This window comes from Physeter macrocephalus, chromosome 17 (assembly GCF_002837175.3).
Source record: "Physeter macrocephalus isolate SW-GA chromosome 17, ASM283717v5, whole genome shotgun sequence".
NCBI lineage: Eukaryota > Metazoa > Chordata > Mammalia > Artiodactyla > Physeteridae > Physeter > Physeter macrocephalus.
Window position 1 is genome coordinate 28,912,269 of NC_041230.1, and position 26,424 is coordinate 28,938,692.

The window sequence follows — 26,424 nt, forward strand, 5'->3', positions numbered from 1 at the left end:
GGGCCCCTGATGACACCCCCAAATCTCAGGAATGTACAGATCTATGTTTTTGAAAAAAGGCATTTAAATTAAGGAGTGGTTGGGTGCTGGGTTCAAATATTTATCCCCCCCTCCCCCCTACCCCATGTGGCCTGGGGCAAGTTATTATTATTATTATTTTTTATACATATATTTATTTATTTATTTTTGGCTGCCTTGGGTCTTCGTTGCTGCGCACGGGTTTTCTCTGGTTGCGGTGAGCAGGGGCCACTCTTTGTTGCGGTGCGCGGGCTTCTCACTGCGGTGGCCTCTCTTGCTGCGGAGCACGGGTTCTAGGCGTCCGGGCCACAATAGTTGTGGCATGTGGGCTCAGTAGTTGTGGTTCGCGGGCTCTAGAGCGCAGGCTCAGTAGTTGTGGTGCACAGGCTTAGCTGCTCCGCGGCATGTGGGATCTTCCCAGACCAGGGCTCGAACCCATGGCCTCTGCATTGGCAGGTGGATTCTTAACCACTGCGCCACCAGGGAAGCCCTGGAGCACGTTATTGAAGTTTGCTTTTCTGGACCCGAGTTTCCTCATCTGTAAAATGGGGCTAGTCCAGTAACCTGCACCTCAGGTGACAGGCGTGAGGGCCTGGCACAGAGTTTATGTTGGGCAAATCAGAGCAGGTGCGGTTCCTGTGAGTGACCTGGAAGGGAGCCTGGGGACAGTGTGTCTCAGGCAAAGGCTCTGGACCTGGCTGGGTCACAGACCCCCTGTTGGGTGCTGGTGGAGCCTCCTTTGCCCTGCCTGTGAAATGGGGCTGATAATGGCACCTGTCAGGACTTTCCTGCAGAGACCACAGGTTCACTTTTCACCCAGGCCAGGGGGAGGCCAGAAGTGGGGACTCCAGCCTTTGGTTGGCAAGAGCAGTTGTTGGGAGGGGCAGGTGGGGCCCTGTCCAGGAATGCAGTGGCTCGGTGGACCCTGGCGCTGTTGGGGAGAGGGTGGGCTTCGGGGGTGCACAAGCCAGCTCTGGATAGGAAGGCAGGGCTTCCCAGCTCTCCCGCTGAGTGTAGTCCTGGCTGGCAACCTTGGGTCACAGCCTTAGATTCCCTGGAGTGTGGATCGTGGAAATGGTTTTTGAGTCTCTCTCCCTGGGAAGTAGATGACCTTGGCCTCATTTTACAGATGAGAAAACCTGAAGCACAGAAAGGTAAAGTTCCTTGCCTAATGTCAGACCTCAGGTGCTGAATACTGGAACTAGTTATCGAATTTACATCTTCTGAAGGCTCTGTTCTGCTTTCCACTTGTCTCCTCATCCATACAGCAACTCAGACACCAGGCCATCTTTAGGAGGCTGCAGCGCATCGTGGGAGAGAGCACTCGACTTGGAGTCTGGGTTTGCGTTTCAGCTTGCCCACCGGCCTGCTGAAGAGCCCCGGGCAAACCCTTGTGTGGTGTTCAGTTTTGCCACGGTCAATTGGAACCTTCTTGAGAGTCAGGTGAGGGATTCCTGTTTTCTAGAGGACCCCAAATAGCGAATTGCAAAAAGAAGGAGATGGCTGAGGGTGTGGGGTAATGGTGAGTGGTGGTCTCTCTGAAAAGCTGGGGAGGGGGATGTTGGAGGTTGCAAGCAGAAGTGAAGATTGTGGTTGCTCCTGGGAAAGGGGGTGGAAACCACAGCTTCTCTTTGGGTGCTTGGTGGGGGGGATGTCACTTCTGCTTTGGCCTTAATTTCCCCAGCTGCATGGTGGGGTTAAGCTCGTCTTCCCTCTGTTTGCCTGGCAGAAGCATGGCCAAGGGCCTGGGGACCCCGTCTTAGGGTCCAGACCCTTGAGGTCAAATCCACACCACTGTCTGCGCCTCAGTTTCCCCATTCATACTGTGAGGGGATCTTTTCTACACTCTCAGGTTCTCAGTTTTCTCACCTGAAACATTCCAACTGGCTTCATTCAGTGGCTGCCTTTGTCCCCCCAAATCTTTTTCCTCAGTCGCTGAGGTTCTGAGAGGGTAAGTGAATTGCCCAAGGTAGCACAGCCAAATAAATTACCTAATAGCCAAATAAATAAGAACCCAGCACTCTATGACTCCAAAGTCTTTTATTCTCTTTTATTTATTTATTTATTTATTTATTTATTTATAATGTAGGTATTCTTTTTAAAAAAAATTTTTTAATTTTATTTATTTATTTAGGCTGCGCCAGGTCTTAGTTGCAGCATTCGGACTCTTAGTTGTGATATGCATGCGGGATCTAGTTCCCTGACCAGGGATCAAACCCAGGCCCCCTGCATTGGGAGCACGGAGTCTTACCCACTGGACCACCAGGGAAGTCCCTTTATTCTCTTTTAAAATAGACACACATATGAATAAATAGTGTTAAGACAGATGGATAACCACCAGGAAACAAAATTGAATCCGTATTTCACACTCCAGGATCAATACAAATGGACTGGAGATTCCAATATAAAAAAAATGAAACCTTAAAATTACCAGAAGAAACTTAGGAGAATTCCTTTATAGTTTTGGAATGAGGAAGGTCTTTCTAGCTAAAACTCAAAATCCAGAAGCCCAAAGAGAAAACACTGGTAATTTTTTTACATAAAAATTTTACATTTAAAAAAGACCTACCTGGGCTTCCCTGGTGGCGCAGTGGTTGGGAGTCCGCCTGCCGATGCAGGGAACACGGGTTCGTACCCCGGTCCGGGAGGATCCCACGTGCCGCGGAGCGGCTGGGCCCGTGAGCCATGGCCGCTGAGCCTGCGCGTCCGGAGCCTGTGCTCCGCAACGGGAGAGGCCACAGCGGTGAGAGGCCCGCGTACCGCAAAAAAAAGAAAAAAAAAAGACCTACCTGGAAAAAAAGACCATATGTAATTCAAAAGGCAAAAGACAAACTAGGAAAGTTATTTGCAACTCATGTAATAGACAAAGAGCTAATTTTCCTATCATGTAAAGAGTTTCTAGAAGTTGATAAAGAAAAGTCTAACCCAATATCAAAATGGGCAGATGATGAGCTTGCACATGTGGGAAATGAGGCAAGTACAAGCACAGCCAAGCTGTTTGTAAGAGCCAAAGACTGGAACCAGCACAAATGACTATTAACAGGGGGCTGGTTAAGTAAATTATGGTTTATCCCTAACATCACACTGTGCAGATATGAAAGAGACAGTGGAGGCTCTAGGTACTGTTAAGGAAAGCTCTCCAAGGTTATTTTCAAGTATACAGAGTATGCTACTTTTTTTTTTTTATAAAATGGGGGAACTCATATTCGCTTATATTTGTATGAAGAAACTGGTAAAGACGCACAAAACACTAATAGCAGTGGTGACCTGGGGGTGACTAATTGGGAACTGAGTGGTTAGGTGACACAAGAGTCAGGAATACTTCGCCTTTTGCACCATTTTGTATTTATTTATTGTTTATATTTGAAAGATGTAAATTTCTAACCCATCTAAAGAGTGAATAAATATTGGGAAATGGATAACTATAACATATGGGGTAACTTTATAAAACACAGATGAACAAAACAAATAGGTCCAGAATCTCACCTCACCGAAGTGACCTTGATGTGCTTCTTCCAGATTTTGCATCTGTAAAAAGTACAATTTTTACAAGGATTGGATTACATCGTTTTGCAACATGCTTTTTGTTTCTCATAAGCAGTCTGTCACTATTATTTTTTCAATAACAATAAATAGTCATTTGGAATATTTAAAAAATCCTAAGCATTAAAATATTTGCTTTTCTGTTGTGAAGGTAATACATGTTTGTTGTAGAAAATTCAAACAATACAGAAAACATAAAAAGAGAAACTAACCCCCTCCCATAACATTATTAATATTTTGGTGACCATTCTTCTAGATAGCCTCATAGATTTAAACATGCATATAATTTTCCATAAATGTGATTATATTATATGTGTTATTTTTAACCTGTTCTTTCCACTCAATGATATGCTGTGCTCCTCTTCTATGTGGCTATTTACATCATAATTCTTAATAGTGAAATGGCAATCCATCGTACTGTATTTTTTTAACTTTTAATTTTGAAAAAACAAAAAATTCACAGGAAGTTGCAAAAAAGGTTTTGTGTACGTTTCATCCAGTCTTCTTCAATGGTAACATCTTTCACACCTAAGGTACAATATCAAAACCAGGAAACTGACTTTGGTACAGTTCACAGCCTTTATTCAATTTCATCAGTTTTTGTGCACTGATTTATGTGTGTGTGTGTGTGTCTGTGTGTTTAGTTCTATGCAATTTTATGATGTGTAGATTCTTGCAACCACCATCACAATGAAGATACAAAACTGTCCCATCACCACAAGGCTCCCTAGTGCTGCTCCTTTACAGAAACACCCCTCATCCCTAACTGTTGGCAACCACTAATTTGTTCTCCATCTCTATAATTTTGTTATTTCAAGAATGTCATATAAATCAAATCATACTGTATACAACATTTCGAGATTGGCTTTTTTTTTTTTCCTCAGCATGATTCCCTTGAGACCCATCCAAGTTGTGTGTAACAGTATATTTTTCTAATTGCTGAGTTGTAGTTCATGGTACAGATGTACCTGAGGTTGTGTAACCATTCACCCATTGAAGGCACATTGGAATTGTTTCCAATTTGGGGCTATTGCGAATAAGGCGGCTATGAAGTTCTCATGTGCAGGCTTTGGTGTGAACATGAGCTTTTATTTCTCTGGGTTAAATGCTGAAAAGTGCGATTGCTGGGTCATATGGTAGGTGCATGTTTAGTTTTATAAGAAATTGCCGGGCTTCCCTGGTGGTGCAGTGGTTACGAATCCGCCTGCCAATTCAGGGGACACGGGTTCGAGCCCCGGACCGGGAAGATCCCACATACCACGGAGCAACTAAGCCCACACGCCACAACTACTGAGCCTGCACTCTAGAGCCCGTGAACCACAACTACTGAGCCCTTGTGCCACAACTACTGAAGCCCGCATGCGTAGAGCCCGTGCTCCGCAACAAGAGAAGCCACTGCAACGAGAAGCCCGCGCACCGCAACGAAGAGCAGCCCCCGCTCACTGCAACTAGAGAAAGCCCGCGTGCAGCAACAGACCCAACACAACCAAAAATAAAAAAATAAAAATAAAAATAAATAAATTTGTAACAACAACAACAACAAAAAAAGAGTGGAGCACTAAAAACTTAATTGCCTGGGACTTCCCTGGTGGCTCAGTGGTTAAGAATCCACCTGCTAGTGTAGGGGACATGGGATTGAGCCCTGGTCCCGGAAGACCCCACATGCCACGGAGCAACTAAGTCCGTGCGCCACAACTACTGAGCCTGCGCTCTAGAGCGAGCCAGAGCTACTGAGCCCACGTGTCACAACAACGGATGTCCGCGTGCCTAGAGCCCGTGCTCTGCAGCAAGAGAAGCCACTGCAAAGAGAAGCCCCCGCTCGCCGCAGCTAGAGAAAGCCGGTGCGCACCAATGAAGACCCAATGCAGCCAAAAATAAATAAATAAATAAAATAAATTGAAAATAAATAAACTGTGTGTGCGTTAAAAAAAAACAACAAAAAAACTTAATTGCCTGGTAGGGCTTGGTGACTGGTGAAGCTTCACCATAAGCTTGGTCCTGGCTGTTTTATCAAGGAGCACCAAAATGTCAGTAGCTACAGGATACTTTTCTTAGAATGGTCAGTTCTTCGGAGAAGAATTTTCTCCTGCCTTGGAGCATCATTGCCTGGCTGCTGCCAGTCTTCTGGAAGCTGATTGGAGGAGGATGTGGGGAGGGGATATGGCTTAATTTTCCTGTACCAGAATGGCACCTCGCAGATTCTCTCTGGTGCACTGTCTGCAGGGAATGTACTTTGTGTTGGATGGTAGGGTTGAGGATGCAAGCGTGGTGAGGAAGGCTCCTGGATGCTCCAGGTGGCAGAGGAGATCTGGGGACCCAGCTGGTCATTTAAAAAACTCACAACCAACAATCCCCCGTTTTTAGCCTCACCCTTCATCCCACCTTCAGAGGTTCCCGATGCCTCCAGTGTTCAAATGCTCCCACGGTTGTGAGGCTTGACCTAGCTGGCTTCCCCATGTCCCCTCCCCGATACCCCCACCCGCTGTACTCACCTCTCCTTACTGCAAGCGCTTGGGTTCAACGTCTTATGGTCTGCTAACTTTTTTTTTTTAAGCAGGTGGCCACCTGCTTTGCGGCCTCCAGAGTTTCACTGATATCTCTCATCTGCTGTTGTCTTCTTTCCCATTGTTCTGTCTTTTGTGGCTTTGTGTCTGTTTTATCCATTCACTCTCATTTTAGTGGAGTTTCGGGGGTAGGCATAAATCTGCTATGTTTAAGCAGAAGTTTATTAGTTCATTTTAACTTTAAAAAAAAATAAATTTATTTATTTATTTTTGGCTGCATTGGGTCTTCATTGCTGCGCGCGGGCTTTCTCTAGTTGCGGCGAGCGGGGGCTACTCTTCCTTGCGGTACGTGGGCTTCTCATTGCGGTGGCTTCTCTTGTTGCGGAGCACGGGCTCTAGTTGCGCGGGCTTCAGTAGTTGTGGCACCCGGGCTCAGTAGTTGTGGCGCACAGTCCTAGTTGCTCTGCGGTATGTGGGATCTTCCCGGACCAGGGATCAAACCCACGTCCCCTGCATCGGCAGGCGGATTCTTAATCACTGTGCCACCAGGGAAGTCCCTATTAGTTAATTTTAAAACCGAGGGAAATGAGGGCAGAGAGGGACAGATTCTTTTTTTTTTAAACCAAAACATTGAATTTATTTTCACAAATTTGAACCTGACATCTTAATTCATAACTAACAGCTGCCATAGATTCTGGCAGTCACAAAAATAAGTGAAAATGAAGACAAGGTTTCAAAGCAAGTGTTGAATACAGTACTTAACAATATGTTCAAATCACATTATACTTTAAAATGGGCTTTGGGGGAATTCTTTGTGGACAAAGGCAGTGGTTTTCCCGATGTCATCCAGCTGTTGTGATTCTTGGTGGCCTCTGACCTCCTACGATTGTCATCAAAACGAGCCTTCTCCTGAAACTCTTAGTTCTCGTTTTTTTCTCTGCTCCAACTTTTGGATTCCCCCAGCTGCTGCTGCTGGCAGTTTAATCAGAGAGGGACAGATTCTTGCCCGAAGTCACATGGTGGGTGAATGACAAGGCTGGACAGGATTAATGACAAGCAACTCCCAATGTTCCCCTGGGTAAGGTCAGAGCCCTGGGGAGGCCCCCAGAGATACCATTTTTGGGGAGGAGGATGTGTCTCAGGCAGAGCTGCAAATGGCAGGCTTTACCAAATGGTCAAGGATTCTGGAGTAACAGAGACATGGCTTCAGGCAGCCTCACGCAAAGCAAGACGCCTTGCTCTCTGAGCCACGGTTTCCTCATCTGTGAAATGCAGTAGTGAGGATCAAATAAGACGCTGCACGTCCTATTCTTGGGGTATGCCAGATGCCTAGAGTTAGAGGTGGCTCTTTTACCGGGGTGACAAAGACACGCACCTTTTCCAGGGCGGGAGCCAGTTCTTGGAGGAGACTCGGTACAGGACATGGATCGCTGCGGGGCCCTTTTCCTCTGCCTGTGCCTCTTGATGTCTCAGAGCAGAACAGAGGGTAAGAGGGCTCCGCTGAGCCGCAAGAGCCATCCTAGCCTGGACCCCTGGCTGTGATGTGAAGCGGGGAGGCCTCAAACCAAGGGAGATTGAAAAGGGGCACTTAGGCCTCCTGGGGCAGCAGGAGGCTGGGGCGGAAGTCCCAGAGGCCATGGGGCGGGAGGCGGGGCAGCTGCAGACAGAGGCTGAGGCGGATGTCTGACTCTCTCCTCACAGAGGCATCCCAAGAAATCCTGCGCTGGATGGAGAGAATGGAGATGGCAGCCAGGAGCCGGAGCCTCACTTCTTTTGCTGAGTGAGTTGGGTGTCCCTCCTCGCCCGCCCAGAGTCAGCTGTGCCTCCACCCCCAGCCTGCACCTCGAATCCATGGCCCAGGGTTGGTCCAGTGTAGACTGTTAATTCATTTATTCAACACTCATTTATTGAGTAGCTACTGTGTGCCCGGCACCAAGCTCTGGAGATGTGGGATCGACATATCCCTGTCCTCATTGCGTTTACTGTCTGGTTGGGGGCCCTTAACCATGGATGCCATGAAACCAGGTGCAGAATCATGGGTCTCCATGCATTTTTCTGGGAAGGGGCTCCAAGACTTGGGCTGGGCTCCCCAGGGTCTGTGACCCAAAAGCCTAGTAGCTCAGGGAGAGAGGCCAATGCCGATGACTGACCAGGGAAGCATAGGGCTGTGGGGTACTTCAGTCAGTGGGGAGCTGCCAGGGAAGGCTTCCTGGAGGAGGTGTCAACAAACCGGGACCCAAACAAGAGTTAATGGAAGAAGGAGATGGGTGGGGTTGGGAGGTAAGAGTGTGACGGGAGCACTGTATGCAGAGGTCTAGATGTGGGAGTGACGGGTGTGGGATGGGGGAGGCTGTGGAGAGCCCTGCTCCCCTCCATCCTTACCCCGGGCTCTGGCCATCTCTCTCACTTTCAGGCTCATCCACGGCCTAGAGTCAAGGCTACTCAATGCCAGCTTTGGGGGCCACAACCTCACCTTGCGGACGCACACCATCCAGACACTAGCCTTCAAGCTGGGCTGCAACTTCACTGGCCTCTCACTGAGAAGTGCTGCTCTGGAGCAGGTCCCCCAGGTCAGAGGTGGCCAGGGATTGGGGGTGGCCAGAGCCTCTTACCCCAGAAATCCTCCGGGGGCTTAAGGTCTGGACTTTCCCCAGGGTCCATCGCCCACCTTCCCAGCAATCAGGGCTCTGCCTTAATAGCTGTGAGTTGCCGCCTCTGTAAAATGGGGCTGATGTTCTTCATGTGGATGATGGAAAGGGGGTGCTTGTGGCCCCTCAGGGGCAGCGTCCTCTTCCTGCTTTTGCAGGTTCCTGGGGTGAGGCAGTCGTGGAAGAGGCCAGGGGAACGGGACACTTTTGAGGGCCCTGGTATGATTCCTGCTGAATACCTGGGTGCTGATGCTCCATCTTCAGGACCCCAGTTGGGTGGGATAAATAACCCAAGTTCAAGACCAGAACTGCCTGAAGGGAAGGCCTGAGATCGGGGGAAGTTTGCGTGGAGGTGCAGCCTGGCAGGAGAGGGTTCTGTGGGTGGAGGCTCTAAGGTAGGAAAGGCTCGGTGCAAGGCTGGGAGGGCTTCCTGGGGAGTGGGGAGCAGTGAAGGTGTTGTGGTGGGTCTGGAGGCTTCGGACACCAGGCGCAGCCTGCCTTTGGCCCTCCACAGGCCCAGGTCCCACTCGCCATGCAGTTCCCAGCTCAGCTGACCCGGGATGCCTGCAGGGTGCGCTCCAGGGAGCTGAGTCTCGTCTGCATCTGCTTCTCCAACACCCGCTTTTTCCAGGTCAGGGCCTGCTGGTAGGCCAAGCAGGGTGGATGCGGGCTCCTTCCTGGCGGGCACTGCAGGCATGCATGCCACCTCCTGGCCTCTGGGCAGGGACCAGCCTAGTGCAACTTCAGTCAATCAGTGCCCCTCTCTGGACCTCTGTTTTAGCAAAATGGAAGGGAGGCACGATTATAATGTGCACACGAGACCTAAGGAGTCTACTGTTTGTGTGCCTCTCCCTAGATGGGAGATAGACAATTACGTCACAAGATCTTTGTCCTCAGAGAGCTCTCTCTCTCAACAATTAGACCGGTACCTTAGGGACTTAATTTTAGCTTGAGGTTGATTATAACCATAGAGATTCAAAGGGATGGATGAGTCAGGGTGGGCCAGGATGGTTCCCAGTGAGCAGTCCTGGAGGGCTTCTGGAGGAGGTGCCTATTTTTTTTTTTTATTTCTTTGCGGTACGCGGGCCTCTCACTGTTGTGGCCTCTCCCGTTGCGGAGCACAGGCTCCGGACGCACAGGCTTAGCGGCCATGGCTCACGGGCCCAGCCGCTCTGCGGCATGTGGGATCTTCCCGGACCGGGGCACGACACTGTTGTGGCCTCTTCCGTTGTGGAGCACAGGCTCCGGACGCACAGGCTTAGCGGCCATGGCTCACGGGCCCAGCCGCTCTGCGGCATGTGGGATCTTCCCGGACCGGGGCACGAACCCGTGTCCCCTGCATCGGCAGGCGGATTCTCAACCACTGCGCCACCAGGGAAGCCCTGGAGGAGGTGCCTTTTAACCTTGGCTTTGAAAGTGAGTTAGGGTAGGGTGACATGGAGGGTATGAGGCTGGAATTCATTTGACAAATGGGAGGTAATGGTGGTGGTAGTGAGAAGACAGGGTTCCAGGTGGAGGGGGCAGCATACGCAAAGGCTGTGAGGCTGGCGCAGCTGTACAAGTGAAAGCCATGTTGCTTGTTCTCATCCAGGGAGGAGGGGCTGGAGAAGGGGGGCTCTTGGACCTCATCCAGGGTCTCCTCACATCCCCTCCAGTCAGTGCTTCTTCTGTTGCCCTTCCAGAAAGACATCAATTCATCTGTGCTCAATAATTACGTTCTGGGGGCCCAGCTGAGCCATGGACAAGTGAGCAACCTCAGTGAGCCGGTGAACATCAGCTTCTGGCACAACCAAAGCCTGGTATTGTTGGGGCCACCCCCACATCCACCCCACCCCTACCCCCTTGTGGCTGTCCTGTCTAGCACTGGTTTGATCAAACCCAGACTTGTGGAACTATCTTAGAAACAAGCTGCTTTAAATCTATCATACTTTGAAGATTCCTGCCAAAAAAATGAGAGAGAAGCTTTTACACACTGCATTTGTCAGGATTCTTTGAATTGCACATGATAGAAAACCAGCTCAAGCCAGCTTATTGGCTCATGTACATGAAATGTCCAGGGCTGTTCTAGCTTCAGGCACAGATATGATGCCATAATGGCTCAGTCTCCATCTCTCAACAATGGCTTCCTGCCTTGGCTTTCCACTCTGTGGCAAGATGGCAGCTGAAGTGCTGGACCTCCTTCCCCTTTTCTCAGCAGGCTCTTTCTTGCCAGTGCAAACCAGGATCCCATAACGGATTCTAAAGGTCCAGCTGGGTCATGTGTCCATCCCTGACCCATCACTGTGTCCAGGGGGATGGAACATGTAGATTGGCCAGACCTGGGTCACATGGCCCAGGGACTGGGCCGGATTCATTTGACCTGTCATTGGGAGAGGGATGGGTCGTCAAGGAAACTACAGATATTGATGCCTAAAGAAGGAAGAAGGGCTGCTGGGTGGGCACAAGCCCTGATGGCATTCCCGAAAAGCCCCAGAGTCTCTACACTCTGGCCCTATCTTCTGTCAGCCTTATCAGGACCGCTCTGCACTCCCAATTTCTCCACTGTCCTTTCCTTTCATTCTTCTGGGCTTTTGCCCCTGTTATCCTTGCTTCACTTCTGTTGAAATCCAATGTGTCCTCTAAGGCCTCAGTGCCCCAGTTGTCCCTTCCCTTCTCAGGACTCCTCTGCCTTTTCCTCCATGGTCTTCCATGGAGTGCCTCTTTCATTTCCCTCACCTTTCCACCCACAGGGCTTGGCGTCAGGGTTGTCTGTAGATGACTCTCTCTCTACCCCACTGGGATGGGTCTGGACTGTCATCGTTCCCCATGGGGAGGAGGGGAAAGCGGACATTGATTATAGAGCACCTACTGTATTGGCCAGAGCTGGGCACTCAAGATTTCTCATTGCCTTTGATTATTCCACCATCCTTGTGACTTGAGTATAAATGATCCCATTTTGCAGATGAAAAAATGAGGCTCAGAGAACCTCTGTGACTTTCCCAGGTCACTCTCAGAGTCCGTGGTGGAGGTGCGGCTGGAATCTGGTCTGTCTGATGCCAAAGCCCAGCCAGTGCCTGGTAAAATGTTGACAAGGGTGCAGCTGAGTCACCTTTGGCCCCCACAATTTCCAGACCCTCCCTGATCCATGGCCCTTCCCTCCACCCCTTGGATGCACCCAATTCCAGCATCTCCCCTTAGGAAGGCTACACGGTGACCTGTGTCTTCTGGAAGGAGGGAGCCAGCAAGCACCACTGGGGGGCCTGGAGCACTGAGGGCTGTCGCACAGAGCAGCCCTCACCTTCCCAGGTGCTCTGCCGCTGCAACCACCTCACCTACTTTGCTGTTCTCATGGTATGTGTGCATCTAGCCTGGGTGAGGGTGGTCAGAGCTGCAGAGGGCACCATATCCAGGACAGAGGAGAAAGGCAAAAGCTGGTGCAGGGGGCAGAAAATCCAACTCAAATGGGCTTAAGGAAAAAAAAACAGCACCTTATGGGTTCATGTTCCCGAAAAGGCTGGGTTAGGCTTCAGGCATGTCTTGATCTAGGGGCTCAATGTCACCAATGTAGGACTCTATCTCAGTCTCTCAATTGTGCTTGCTTTGCGTTTGCTTAGTTCTCAGACAGGATCTCCCCATGGGCTTATAATATGGCTGCTGGCATTTCCTGTTTTATGTCCTACTAGGTTCAGGTCAGTAGAACGAGAGCTCTCTCACCGAATTCTGCCAGCCAAAGCCATGGGCCTGAGTCCCACAGGCCTAGAGTGTGTCCCATGCCCATCCCTTAACCAATCACTGCGGGCAGGAGGAGGGAAGGCTCTGACAGGCCAGGCCTGGTGCACCTGACTACACATAGTAGGAGAAGTGGAGGGTCCACCCACGTGCGGGAGTGAGGGAGGGGAGGAAGGGGAGTTCGGAGTTGGGAGGCAGAAAAGCCACTGTGTCTGCTGTGGCTGTCTGCAAGTCAGTACCACGGCTAGGATTGTAGGGTAGGGGGGCTTGAAGCTGAGGTCTTGGCAGGTGTCTTTGGGTTTTTTTTTTTTTTTTTTTTTTTTTTGCGGTACGCGGGCCTCTCACTGCTGTGGCCTCTCCCGTTGCGGAGCACAGGCTCCGGACGTGCAGGCTCAGCGGCCATGGCTCACGGGCCCAGCCGCTCCGCGGCATGTGGGATCTTCCCGGACCGGGGCACGAACCCGCGTCCCCTGCATCGGCAGGCGGACTCTCAACCACTGCGCCACCAGGGAAGCCCCTTGGCAGGTGTCTTTGATTTAGGCAGTCGAGGGCATTTCCATGCTTCTGGTCCCCCTTCCCTCCCACAGCAACTCTCCCCGGCCCCGGTCCCTGCAGAGTTGCTGGCGCCTCTCACATACATCTCCCTGGTGGGCTGCAGCATCTCCATTGTGGCCTCGCTGCTCACCATCCTACTGCACCTCCATACCAGGTATTCCCCTGCCCTCGTGCTGGGCCTGCCCACCCACTGCTGCTCAGCACCCCTCCTTCTTTCCTACTTGGGCCCCCAGAGTCAGGTGGGCTTTTCCAGAGTGCAGAGGCTGGGAAGTAGGACACCAGCCTCCTTGTGTGTGGCTGTTGTTGGGTCCCTGCCCCTCTCAACCTGTGTCCCGGTCATTATGTGTCTATGAGCCCAGGGGGTGGCGCTGCCTGGTGACGTCCCGGTCACGGAGGGCCACGTTCCCACCCGCAGGAAGCAGAGTGATTCCATTACGTGCATCCACATGAACCTGCACGCCTCGGTGCTACTCCTCAATATCGCCTTCCTGCTGAGCCCAGTGCTGGCCATGCCCCCCGTGCCTGGGCCAGCATGCGTGGCACTGGCTGCCACTCTGCACTACGCGCTGCTCAGCTGCCTCACCTGGATGGCCATTGAAGGCTTCAACCTCTACCTCCTACTCGGGCGCGTCTACAACATCTACATCCGCCGATACGTGCTCAAGCTCTGTGCCCTGGGCTGGGGTAAGCACGGTCTCCCTCTCCCTTGCTTCTCGAGGCTTCCAGCCAGACTGGGCATCTGTTCCCTCCTGTCCTCTTTCTCCTCCACTGCCATGACCACTGGTCACCATCCCTGCCAGCACCCACTGCCACTTCCTACATGACTATTCTTATCACCACTTCCACCTCCAAAGCATCTGTCATCACCGCCTCCAATACCACCATCACCTCCACCATCCTCATCCTTGTGTTTACCGCCGTCTCTGGTACCATCATCATCGGCGTCTCTATCACCATCCTAGCCCCTCTCTTTATTATCTGTTTCCTCACCGGTTCCCAAACCCTCTCTCCCATTACCTTCCAGCCATCACCTCCCAGTGGGACCACTACTACTGCCGCTACCGTTCCACCCTAGAGCCCTCATTCATATCAGCCTTCTCTAAGACCACCAGGCTAATTGCTCTGAGGCTGGACCACATGACAGCGGCTGGGGACTCAGAGCGATCTCTTTCCCTCCCCTCCCCCGACCCTCCGCTTGCCCAGTGGAGTCCTGTTTTAGCAGCCCCAGGAGCCCATGACCAGCCCGCCCCTGGGGTCTCCTGACAGACACTGAGCCTCTGTCCCACACCTCAGGGGGCCCGGCCTTCCTGGTGCTGCTCCTTCTTGCCGTCAAGAGCTCAGTTTACGGACCCCACAGGATCCCGCTCTCCGACAGCCGGGGGAATAGCACGGGCTTCCAGAGCACGTCCATGTGAGTGCGCTCAGGGCTTCGGCAGGCTCCCTGGCTCTGGCAGCAGGGCCACTTGGTCCTGGGGCTCTAGATAGGGTGCCTTGTAGGCGGGGCACTGGCTGCAGGGCAGGGAGGGGGCTGCTGCTTGCACGGGGTGTGGTTTCCAGGGGGCTTTGCCACGCCCCTTCTGCTGGATCTCCAAGGTCTCCTGCAGGACGGGTTCACTCTCTATGCTAGTTCTAGGAAGCACATGGGCCTCCAAGGCCAGGCCGGGAGGCGGGGGGGGCGCTCTGCCCCCTGGCCGCTGGCGGCCAGCGCCCCTCTGGCTCTCAGGCCCTGCGGTGGAGCTCAACCTGTGCCTGGCTCTTCTCTCTCCTCACCTCCGTGCTTCGCTCACGCGCTTGGCTCTGGCTCCCCGTGACCTGTGCCTGGCATGGCACCCCCAGCCCTCCAACCCTCCTAGTCAGAGAAGAGAGTGTTGTGGGGATTGGGACACGGCAGGCACCGGGCTCAGAGTGTATGTGGGGAGGGGGCCCAAGGCGGTTTGGGGCACAGACTCTGTCGCCCCTTCCCGTGCCCTCAGACATTAACCTTTTTCTTGTGATGAAATGTTTCTAACAGGCAACATAGAGAGAATAGCTTAACAACCCCCTGCAGACCCGTCACCAGCAGTTGGCAGTCTGGCCTTTTTCCCTCTCCTGGCTGACACCAGCTCAGTACGGCTGAGGGCTGGCTCTGAATCCTCACAGCAAGGAGCAGGCCCCATTGTCAGCCCTTGTTTACAGTTGGGGAAACCGAGGCACAGGAGGCTGAAGAACCCTGCCCAAGGAGACCCAGCCAGTTGAGGTCAGAGCTGGGACTTGGCTCCAGAGCCCGGCCCCTAACCACTGCCCATCCCAGCCTCTGGGAAGTGAGGGCTCTGGGCACGGAGTGAGGCTGAGATGGGGTTAATTCCTCTCTGTGAGGGTCGGGGTGTTTTCTCAGAGGAAGTGTGACTTAGGACTCTTTAAACGTGTGTTTTTATTGTATAATATGTGACATGGCAAAAGAACTGCAGTGATGCTTCCACAGAACAGGAAGCACGTTAATGCAGGGATGTTAGCGAGCTCCCGCCCGAAGAACCATCTTCTTCCTGGTCTTCCTCACCTCTCCCTCTCCCTCTCACCCTGGATTTTGTGACTTTTATTCTGCATTTAAAAAACCCTTAATGGGCTTCCCTGGTGGCGCAGTGGTTGCGAGTCTGCCTGCCGATGCAGGGGACACGGGTCCGTGCCCCGGTCCGGGAAGATCCCACATGCCGCGGAGCGGCTGGGCCCGTGAGCCATGGCCGCTGAGCCTGCGCGTCCGGAGCCTGTGCTCCGCAGTGGGAGAGGCCACAACAGTGAGAGGCCCGCATACCACACACACCAAAACAAACCCCTTACTACATATATATGTATTTTTTAAAAATTATTTTACATTTTTTGTTTTATTTTTTAAGTTGAAGTATAATTGACATATAACACTTTATTAATCTCAGGTGTGCAACATAATGATCTGGTTGTATATATTGCCAAATGACCGCGACAATAAGTCTGGTTAACATCTGTCACCAGACATACAGAATTGATTTTTCTTGTGATGAGAACTTTTAAGACCTACTCTCTTCGCAACTTTCAAATATGCAATACAGTATTGTTAACTGTAGTCACCATGCTGTACATGACATCCCCAGGGCTTATTTATTTTATAACTGGAAGTTTGCAACTTTTGACCCCCTTCACCTGTTTTGCACCCTGTCCCCCACTCCCTGGCCTCTGGCAACCACCAATCTCTTCTCTGTATCTATGAACTTGTTTTTTTGTTTGTTTGTTTTAGATTCCACAAGTAAGTGAGATAATACGGTATTTGTCTTTCTTTGTCTGACTTATTTCGCTTAGCATAATGTCCTCAAGGTCCATCCATGTTGTCACAGATGGCGAGATTTCCTTCTTTTTATGACTGAATAATATTCCTTTGTGTTTATGTGTGTGTGTGTGTGTGTGTATACCACATCTTCTTTAACAGCAATTTTTAAAAACCTTGAAAATAACTCCAATGCCCACTGACAGGACACAGGATTAGTAAATGCGATAGAGCCACCCCTGTCAGACGATCATCTGGCAGTGAAAAGGAATGATCCACCACCACACTCATCCACTTGGATGAACCCCCAAAATCATGTTCAAGGACTCTGTGACTGCAGTGAAAGGAGCCCAAGCAGGTGATCGTGACAGTTAGGGGCACAGGCTCTGTGCTTAGACCATGGGGCTTCAAGTCCCACCTTAGGCAGGTGTGCGTTTCTAAGCCTCATAGGGTCACCATGAGGATCGTATGGCTGATTCACGGAAATCACGTGACCTGATGGGGTAAAAGGCAGCACCTGCCTTGAAGGTGTTTGGGGGAAGCAAAGGGCGTGAAGACCTCACGGAGGGTCTAGGACCAGGGCTGGGGCCGCTGTCAGGTATCTCTCTCATCTTCCCCTCTGCCCTCGGTGGAGTTTTCCTGCGACTCCCCCGGCTCCTCAGTCCACACATGGAGAGCGCCCCTCCACCAAGCTGCGAGTTGCAGCAGCTCAGGGAAGGGCCGGTGGCCCAGTCCAGGTGGGGAGGGGCTCCTGGCACCGTTGCACGAAGATGGGGATGAGATGGTGATAATCGTGTGGTGGGTGGAAGGAGAAGTTTCCAGCAAAGAGGACCATGGACCAATGATGCAGTCTATACCTTATAAGATGACAGTTGGGCTGGCCGTGGAAGGGGGAAGGGTTAGATGTTCAAGGGAGGAGAGAAAGAGTTTTCAGGTGGGTAAAAGAGGGTAAAGGAGTTACCCTCATGCAGGGGCTTCAGGCAGGGGGCTGAGGTGGCAGGTGGGTCCTACCTGGTGGCCTGGCTGGAAAGCTGAGCCCAGGACTTCACCATGTGTGCAGTCAGGCAAGAAATGACGGGTCTGAGCCGGAAGACCGGACCTGGTTCAAGAGGCAGTCCGGAGGCCCAGGAGACCGTGGCTTCCCTGCCACCAGCCTTGGGAGCCACACCAACCCCAGCGCTTCACCCCTCCCCTGCAGATGCTGGGTGCGGAACCCCTGGGTGCACGGTGTTCTGGTCATGGGCTTTGGTGGCCTCACATCCCTTTTCAACCTGGTGGTGCTGGCCTGGGCGCTACGGGTCCTGCACAGACTGCGGGCGCGGGAGAAGGCGCTGGGCCCCAGAGCCTGCTGGGATACCGTCACCGTGCTGGGCCTCACCGTGCTGCTGGGCACCACCTGGACCTTGGCCTTCTTCTCCTTTGGTGTCTTCCTGCTGCCCCAGCTCTTCCTCTTCACCACCTTCAATTCGCTCTACGGTAGGACCTGTGGTTGACGTGGAGGAAACCCCAGGGGGGTAGCGTACAGCGGCTACATGTTTATTACTGAAGGGCTCCAGGTCGAAGGGGTGAGTCGGGCTGAAATCTGGGCCCTGACAAGCTGGTTTGGGGCTACGCCCACCCATAGGAAGGGGCGCCACCTTGTACTTTGCACAAAGGTAGCCTATGGGCTAGCGGTGGCTGGTCCTCCAGCTCCTACGCCCGGTCCCTTCTGGCCTCCTACAGGAAGGGCTTCTGAGAATTACTGCTGGGCCTCAGGGACGCCCCACTTACCCCAGCCAAGGAGGTGCCTGGATTTTGGAGGAGGCCCCATGCTGTTCCTGCGATGCTTCCACTGACCAGTCTTTTGCGTGCAGGTTTCTTCCTCTTCCTGTGGTTCTGCTCCCAGAGGCATCGCTCAGAGGCAGAGATGGAGGCATCCAGCTCCTCCCAGATGGTGCAGTAGTCTGGACTGTCTGGACCTCCTGGCCTGGAGTCCCCAGCTTCTCTGGCTGCCTGCAGCCGGAGGCCCTGGCTTCCACTCGAGAAGATGGCAGGCCAGCTGCCAGACACCAGAGGCCACTGTCCCCTCCAGGGGGCCTTCTCCACCTCCATGCCTTCCCCAGGCCCAGAGGGCAGCGTGTTGCTCTCCGTCCCCAGGCATTCTGCTCTGGGGTGGGTCCAGCCCCACCTGGGGGCAGCAAACTTGCCACTGGTGCCTGGGCCCAGCTGGCCAGGCCTATGGCCAGAGCACTGGCCTGGGAGTCAGGAGGCCACGTTTCCATGCCTTTCTCTGAGTCTCACTGTCTGACCTTGGGCCTGTCATTTCTCACTGACCCTTGGTTTCCACATCTGTGACATGGTGGCAGATGGCTCTGGTCCTGCCTAATCCCAGAGCTTTATGCAGATTCAATGGCACCAGGGAGGAAGAGGTCAGAGTGGGGTGGGGATCCCCACCCTGGCCTGGGCCTGCCCTGAAAACACCTGCTGGGCCCTGCTTCCTTCCTCCAGGAGAGGGTCAGCCGTGGCCGGGGGTCCCCAGGCCAGCGCTTAGAGACCCACCCAGTGTGTGAGACCTCACCAGCCTGTACCTGAGGCCTCTTTTCCTTTAACCCCCAAATTATGATGACTCTAACTCCAAGTCCGCCCTTCCCAAAGATCAGGAAATCCAGTCCTTTCCAGAGGCTCCTCTTCCAGTGTTCCCCCAGACCCCCATAGGCCACTAAGACCAGGAGCTGGGGCCACAGAGCTTCCTGGAGTTGGGAGGGGCGCGCCTCTTTCCCCTCCATCTGAGCTCCAGCGAGCCGGCTGTTTGAGCAGGATTGAATTTCACCTGGTAGGTGTGAGGGTGTGGGTTCTAAATCCCAAGCTTGTTTGTCTGTTCTCTTGGAGTTGGTGGGCACCTAAAGTATTTATAAATGTATGCAAGTCTTTTGTCAGGATTCCCATTTCAGTTTCCTTCCTGTTTGTTTTGTGAGCTGTCGCAGTTGTAGAAAATCACCATTGCCCTTGACCTGTCCTGTCAGGCCAAGTGGGAGACCACTCACGAAGCAAGCACCTTTCCCAGGCTTCGCACCAGGGGGCCCTGTTGGCCAATGTCAGAAGCCACTGGGTCCAAAACCATGTCTGGTGATGCTGTGGTCGCCTGTCTGTGGATATGACACACCAGATGGAGAGGCTCTGCCTCCAGGACTGCACCTGCTGGGTGACCAGCAGGAGGAATGCTAGCACTGCCTACACAGCCATTTCTCTCTTTCCCAACGCAGCCACCCGCTCTGGCTCTTGGGGTCTTTTGCTCTGGGCATACCTGGCACTAGAGCGCTGGGCTGGGATAGGCTCTCAGGGCCCCGCTCCGCGCCATCAGATAGATTGCAATGACTTTGAACGTCACAGGGAGGGAATTGGAGCCGGATCCCTTTTCTCCCAGGGGGATCCTCTGCCCTCTGTTCATTTCTTGATATGAATAGCCCTTCACTAATTGGTGAGTGGCACAGGCTCCACAGACTGCCTGGGCTCAAGTGCCAGCTCTGTCACTTGTCAGCTGTGTGACCATGGACAAGCCACTTCACCTCTCTGTGCCTGAGTTTTCCCATCTGTAAAATAGGGGCAATGGTAGTACCTATTTTTTTTTTTTTTTTAGTAGTACCTATTTTGAAGGGTAAATAAAATAACCCATATAAAGAGGCTTAGCCAAGGGTAAGTGCTCAGTAAATGGTTATTGTTATCATTTGTATTTTGTTATTATTATTACAGTGTCAACTGAGTCTCAGAGGCCGACCCTCTAAGGTCCAGGTCTGCTCGGCCTCACAGGCCCAGCTCCTCGCTCAGCATATCCTGCTGTCCCTCGGCTGCGCTACCTCCTCTCCCACTTTCCCCAGAGCTGCCTTTGGTCCAGCCTTGCCGGCCTTTTGTCATTTTAGGGACATTCCTCACATGGTACAGGCTCCAGGCCATTGCCACCTGTCCCCCTACCCCTCGGTTCCCAAATCCTCTGATCTATCTAAATTCTCAGGGGCTCAGTTATCATGCCTCTCATGAAATCTCTCCAGTTTTCCCACAGAGGAGGTCTCTCTCCCACTCCGACTCCAGCAGTGTCCTCCTGCTTCTCTCAGGGTGATGTGAGCCCCCATTCGAGCTCCCCTAGTTTGGCCAGCCCTAGCTTGTACTAGGCTCCCCAGGCCTTGGGGTGGGCCCCGTCCCAGTGCGGGTGCCGAGGATCATGGGCACCTCCGGCCCCTCTCTTGGGCAGCTCCGGGGAGTGGTCCACAGCCCACTGAAGCAGGGCCTTGCCTGGGACCCACCCCAGCCCAGACCTGGCCTGTTAGATCCTACCAAGCCCAGAGCTGCCCAAGGGAGGATGTGGCCACAGTGACACGGAATGGTTCTGGTAATTCTAGGAAACGGCCCCCAGCTATGTGGCCCTGAGCCTGGCTGGGGTTCAGGCGCTGGGCAGGGACCACTTCCCGGAAACGCCCTAACCGGGTGGGGGGCAGGGCTGAGGGAGACGCTGATGGGCCTCGGTGCCCTCCCCTCACTCCCAGCGGGGTCCTGGCCTTGCCCAGACTGGGCACCGGGCCCAGCTGTCGGGGGCTTCCAGACTTAGCGGGAAGATGGAACGGGAGGCACCTAGGGCTCACTGCTCAGGGCCAGAGTCTCCGAGGAGGCCCATGGTGAAGGATGACAAGTCGAAGCCAGAAAGGCCACAGGCTAGCGGTTTCTATGTTGCTTTGTTGCTGTTTTTTTTTTCAGAAAGACGTAGTGTGTGTATGGGGGGAGGAGGGTTGAATGAGGGTTGCCCGATAAAATACAGGATGCCCAGTTTGAGGGATAGATACAAAAAAATGTTCACTTTATCTGAAATTCAAATTGTATCCTGTAGATCTCCGTCTACTTATTTTTTTCTTTTCTTTATCTCTTTCGCTAAGTCTGGCAACACTCTTAGAAAGGAGCATTGGCTCTGGAGTCCGGGGTGTGCACTCTTTACCCTTCCAAATCGATCCACCCTGTGCTGACTGGGGACCCCTCTGCCCACTGAATGAGGCCTGCACTCAACTCGAAGCTCCTCCTCCAGGGCTCCTATTGCCAGCCAGGGTTGCCACCAGGATGCTCAAGGGCTCTGCCTTGTGGTGCCCCTCCCATCAACCATGGTGCAGACCAGCCTCCATCCACCACAGAGCCTCTTCACAGGCCTCCCTGCCTCCCCACTCCCAGTCTGAGCTTGACTCAGAAGCCAGAGGGAATTTTTTCATCCTGTAACCTGACCATGTCCCTCTCTGCTGAAACCCTCCTTGTAGTCAGACTCCCCTCCGGAGCTCGAAGACCCTGGGGGTCTGACCTGTGCTCACTTCTCCCACCCGTCTCCCACCATTCCTTCCTCATCCTCCTTGCTTCTGCCACCCTGAACTATTAATACTTGAAGTTCTCTGAACAGGTCCTTTCTCACCTCCAGGCCTTGGCACAAGCTGCCTGGAACACTGTGCCTCAGGTCTTTCATTTGCAGAAAGATGGCAACACACCCTTATGATCTCAGCTTTGCAGCCTCTCCTGATCTCCCTGTGTCTGGACCAGGAAGCTGCCCCTGACCTGTAAAATCTAGGATGGGGCCTTCTCTCGCCTCCATAGCCTTTGTCCTTCCCCCATGACTAGTTATTTCTCTCTCTTATGAATGTCCGTATCATTTCAAAAGTGAATTATCACCTGCAAATTTACTTCGACAAATCTTTTAAAAATTGATAGACTAGGGAGACAAATCCACCAGCAGCATGGGATATTTCAAATGCTTCTCTTAATTATTGACGGCAAAGCTGAACAAATTAGCCAAGATATGGAAGATTTGAACAACATAAGCAACAGACTTGATATAATGGACATTAATTGAATTTTGTCTCCCATGATCAGATTCTCCTTAAGCGCTTACGGACTATTTTCAAAAATTGATAGTAAACTAGATTAGAAAGCAACCTCCAAAAGAATTGCAAAGAATTGCTATTAGATCACATTCTTTGACCTCAGTGCAGTGGAGTTAGTAATAACAAAAATATAATTTAAAATATCCCCACATATTTGGAAATTTATCACTGGGATAAACCAATTGACCAAAGGAATGGAAAAGAGAGCCTGGAAACAGAGGAGGCATGTGTGGGACTCGGATTTATGACAGCGGAAGCTGGCAGACCAGAGAGGGAGGAACCATGTGATTTAGTAGAGCAGGTGAAATTGGTTATACATGTGGGGAAAAAGTCCACTTGAATCTCTGCCTTACAGTGTACTCGAGAATCAGCTCTAGGGACTTCCCTGGCGGTGCAGCGGTTAAGACTCTATGCTTCCACTGCAGGGGGCACGGGTTTGATTCCTGGCTGGGGAGCTAAGATCCCGTATGCCGCGTAGGGCAGCCAAAAAAGAAAAAAAAGAAAGAATCAGCTCTAGATGGATTAAGGACTTACATGTCACAAGCGCAACTTTAATACCGTTTGAAGAAAATATAGGTTAATATCTTTCTGACTTCGGGGTGGGGAAACAACTCTTAAAGTAAACACCAAAAAAGGCGTTAACCATGATGAAAAGATGCAACTGACCATATTAAAAATAATTTCTGTTTGAGATAGAGTCACAGATGTAGAAAACAAACATATGGTTACCAAGGGGGAAAGGGGGGGAGGGATAAATTGGGAGATTGGGATTGACATATGCACACTACTGTATATAAAATAGGTAACTAATAAGGACCGACTGTACAGCACAGCAAACTCATCTTAATACTCTGTAATGACCTATATGGGAAAAAAAAAATCTAAAAAAGAGCGGATACATGTATATGTATAACCGATTCACTTTCCTTTACATCAGAAGCTAACACAACATTTTAAATCGAGTATACCCCAATAAAATTTTTAAAAAATTAAAAATAATTTCTGTTCCCCAAAAGACACCTGCAAAGAAGTAAAGAGACGAGCCATATCTGGGAAAAGATGTAAGCACAGAGTTGGTATCAAGATCCCCTACGGATCAGTAAGAAAAGATAAAGAACTTAAGAGAAAAATGAGCAAAAACCATGAACTGGCATTTCACAAAAGATGAAATGGCCCGAAAACATGACGGGATCTTAAGTTCACTAGCGATCAGGGACACAGAAATGAAGACCACAATGAGATGTTAGTTTCTACCCAGTGGGTTGGTAAAAAAGTGTGACATCTGACACTGTTAAATGTTGGCTAGGAAATGGATCAGCAGGAACTCTCTAAATTGCTGGCAGGACTGTAAAGTGATTCAAGCATCGTGGAAAAACAGTTTGGCATTTCTCTGTAAAGATAACAGTGGCACACCTGTGTCCCAGCCAGTCCACTCCCAGGATTCCGAGAGGAAGCCCTGCAGGTGTATCTAGATACGCACCTGAAAGTATTCATAACAGCACTGCTGGCAATCGCAGAAACGCTGCAACAACGTGGTGAATCTAAGACACGTGGTGCTGAGTTGAAAAACTCAAATCCCAGAGACTATACATGGTTTGATACTCTTTAGTTTTAAACCCAGCACAAGCAAATGATATCTAAGCATGTATACTCTACTAAGCTATACAGACAGAGTGAGTGAGTGACAGCCACAAAGTTCAAGACACCTCTGGGGAGGGAGAGGGGAGGAGGGGGAAGGGTAGTGGAGGCTCCAGAATTTGGATTTTATTGGAGGGCAAAGGGGAGCTGGTTTCTGAGAAGAGTGATGTGATTCCAACCTGTTTGTTGTTTTTTTTTTTAATTTGAAATTAAGTTTATTCGTGCATTAAACAGTTACAGAATACCCTTGGGACATTTTCAGTCCAACAATTAAAATTGCATTTAAAAGCCAACTGGAAGAGTTTAGAGACCAAAAAGACATCTGGAGTAACTACTGTTCCCCTTTCCTTGAGTTTATATATATTTATCTTTTAGGCAAGAGAGAGAACTGTGATTACTTTCTGTTCCAGGGGATGTGATTTCCAGTTCCATCGTCTTAATGTGTATAAGATTCTTCTGTGAAGGCCAGAGAAGATCAAAGAATTTGATGTTGATTGGAAGAATTAAGAAGATAAGACTAACTGTTGGTTCATGGACCCACAATTTTACCACAAAGCACTAGATGGGGTGGTGGGAGGGGTATTATGTTTCCCATAAATAAAACCTCAGGTATTTATTTTATTTTTGGCTGTGCCGCGTGGCTTGCAGGATCTTAGTTCCCCGACCAGGGATTGAACCCATGCCCCCTGCAGTGGAAGCATGGAGTCCTAAGCACTGAACCGCCAGGGAAGTCCCCTGAGGTATTTAAAGACTCCGTAGACATGGAGGGAATTCCCTGGCGGTCCAGTGGTCAGTACTCCAAGCTCTCACTGCCAAAGGCCCTGGTTCAATCCCTGGTGGGGGAAATAAGATCCCACAAGCTGCGCAGTGCAGCCAAAAAAAAAAAAAAAAAAAAATGAAGACTCCATAGACATGGAAACTCACTTCTACGTCTCTCAGAGGTAATGGCGAGGCTGAGTAGGCTGCGGTGGAAGCTCATACTTCCTCAGACTTCTCACATACGTTAGTGCGAAAACCTAACCAGGACTGGACCATGTCAAACACTTCTCTGAACAAAGTGGTTAATCGGTTTTCTCTTCAGGATGTGTTCGAAGGCAACAGTGTGATCCATGATGAATTTTTCCCAGTCTGTTTTTGGCTTGTCTCGGTGCTAAAGTCTATGGCAATACAAAACAGCATGGTCATTTACTGTGAGACCTGCCCGAGTCAAAGAGTGGGCTCTCTTAAGTCTCAGCAGTCAGGGTTTAACCTAGTTCATTTTTCTTGGCTATTCTCATCATCCAGATGGCAGGACACTTCTGTGGGGTCGTCTCTTTTATTCTCCTCCGTGGGTTCCAAAGGGCAGTCTGGACCTATGGCTAGCACCTGTCCGACTGTCATGTCAGCACGAGCAGCTTTCAAGTAGCTGGCACACACCTGCCACAGCCCTCCACAGAACAGGGCTCCACCACTGAGCCTCTGGGGAGGTCAGCTGGGAGAGGTGTCTCTAGGCAGCAAGGCAGGCTCTCCCCTTCTGGACTGGGAAGGACCCTCGGGACTGCATGGTTCAACAGGCGGCTGAGACCTGACATTACCATGATGTCACCGCTGTGCATAAACATGGGGATGGGGGCTTCATCTCTTTTGAGGCCACCCAGGAGGATGGCAGACCGTCCAAAGCTGAACGACAGCAGGGGTTTGGAGTGCTCTAGTTCAGATTTATCTACATGGATTCCCAGCGTGGAGTCTAATCGGTAGTAATTCAGGATACCCGCCTCAGCTCGGAGACCCTGAAATCCACAGGCAGTGTCCACTTACTCTGAGAGGAAAGTCAGGTCAGCAGGGGAAGGTGTGTAGTGACTGCAGAGTATTTCTTACTGTCCCAGTTACAATGGTAGCCTAGGGTCACCCAGTGCAGTTTCTCTAATAAACTTCAGGATCCCCATTTATTCACGTCTTTATACCTTAGAAGCTCTTTGCTCTGTTCCCACAAATCTTGGGTCTCTTCTTAGTCACATGTTTGTCCAGGTTACGTACATTGGGATTCCGGGAATATAACTTAAGGCACTGCTTCACCTGAGAGCAAGGGTTTGGGATAAAAATAAATCCGGGACAGCCTTGCAGTCCGTAGGCTCGCCACTCGCTGGCCAGCTGAAGTCCTGTTCTGTATGCATCATGGTCCCTGGCTGGGGACACATTTAGCTGAGGCCCCGTGCCTTGGGCTGCTTGGGCCGCCAAGAAGTCAGTGACCCCTCCCAGGTCTGCGGTGCTGGGGCGGCTCTGCCGGCAGAAGTGGAAAAGCTTCGGAAAGGCATCCTCCCCAGGCTCCGCTGCCAGCATCGCCACAGTGCCCACGGCCACTGCCACCTTCCCCATCTCGCTGCCTGGGCTCGTCTCCATCCTGTTGTTGAAAAACAATGAAAGTAAGTGTGGAATTGCTACACCTGTGAGTTTTCAGGCTTTTCCTTCTCTGAGCCCCATTTTCTCCGTAATAATGGTAAGAGGGAACCCTTACTATGTACCCAATGCTCCCTACATATATTAGCTCACTTAATTTTCACAACAACTCTGTGAGGTAAGTTTGATTATTATCATGCTCGTTACACCCATGAGGCAACTGAAGCACAGAAAGGTTAAGTGACTTGCCCAAGGTCACACAGCTACTCGGAGCT

General features: G+C 51.3%; 1 protein-coding gene and 1 pseudogene across 1 annotated transcript; one reads left to right on the plus strand and one right to left on the minus strand.

Moving 5' to 3' along the window:
* Positions 1-7,487: 7,487 nt before the first annotated feature.
* Positions 7,488-18,192, plus strand: ADGRG5 (adhesion G protein-coupled receptor G5). Its single transcript, XM_024125125.1, has 11 exons — positions 7,488-7,551; positions 7,767-7,845; positions 8,479-8,659; positions 9,234-9,344; positions 10,396-10,512; positions 11,891-12,043; positions 13,009-13,130; positions 13,392-13,660; positions 14,270-14,387; positions 17,449-17,726; positions 18,104-18,192. Exons 1-11 carry the CDS (start codon positions 7,488-7,490, stop codon positions 18,190-18,192), a joined length of 1,581 nt encoding a protein of 526 aa, XP_023980893.1.
* Positions 18,193-25,027: 6,835 nt separating this feature from the next.
* On the minus strand, positions 25,028-26,128 carry LOC102974118 (nucleic acid dioxygenase ALKBH1-like; annotated as a pseudogene).
* Positions 26,129-26,424: the final 296 nt, after the last annotated feature.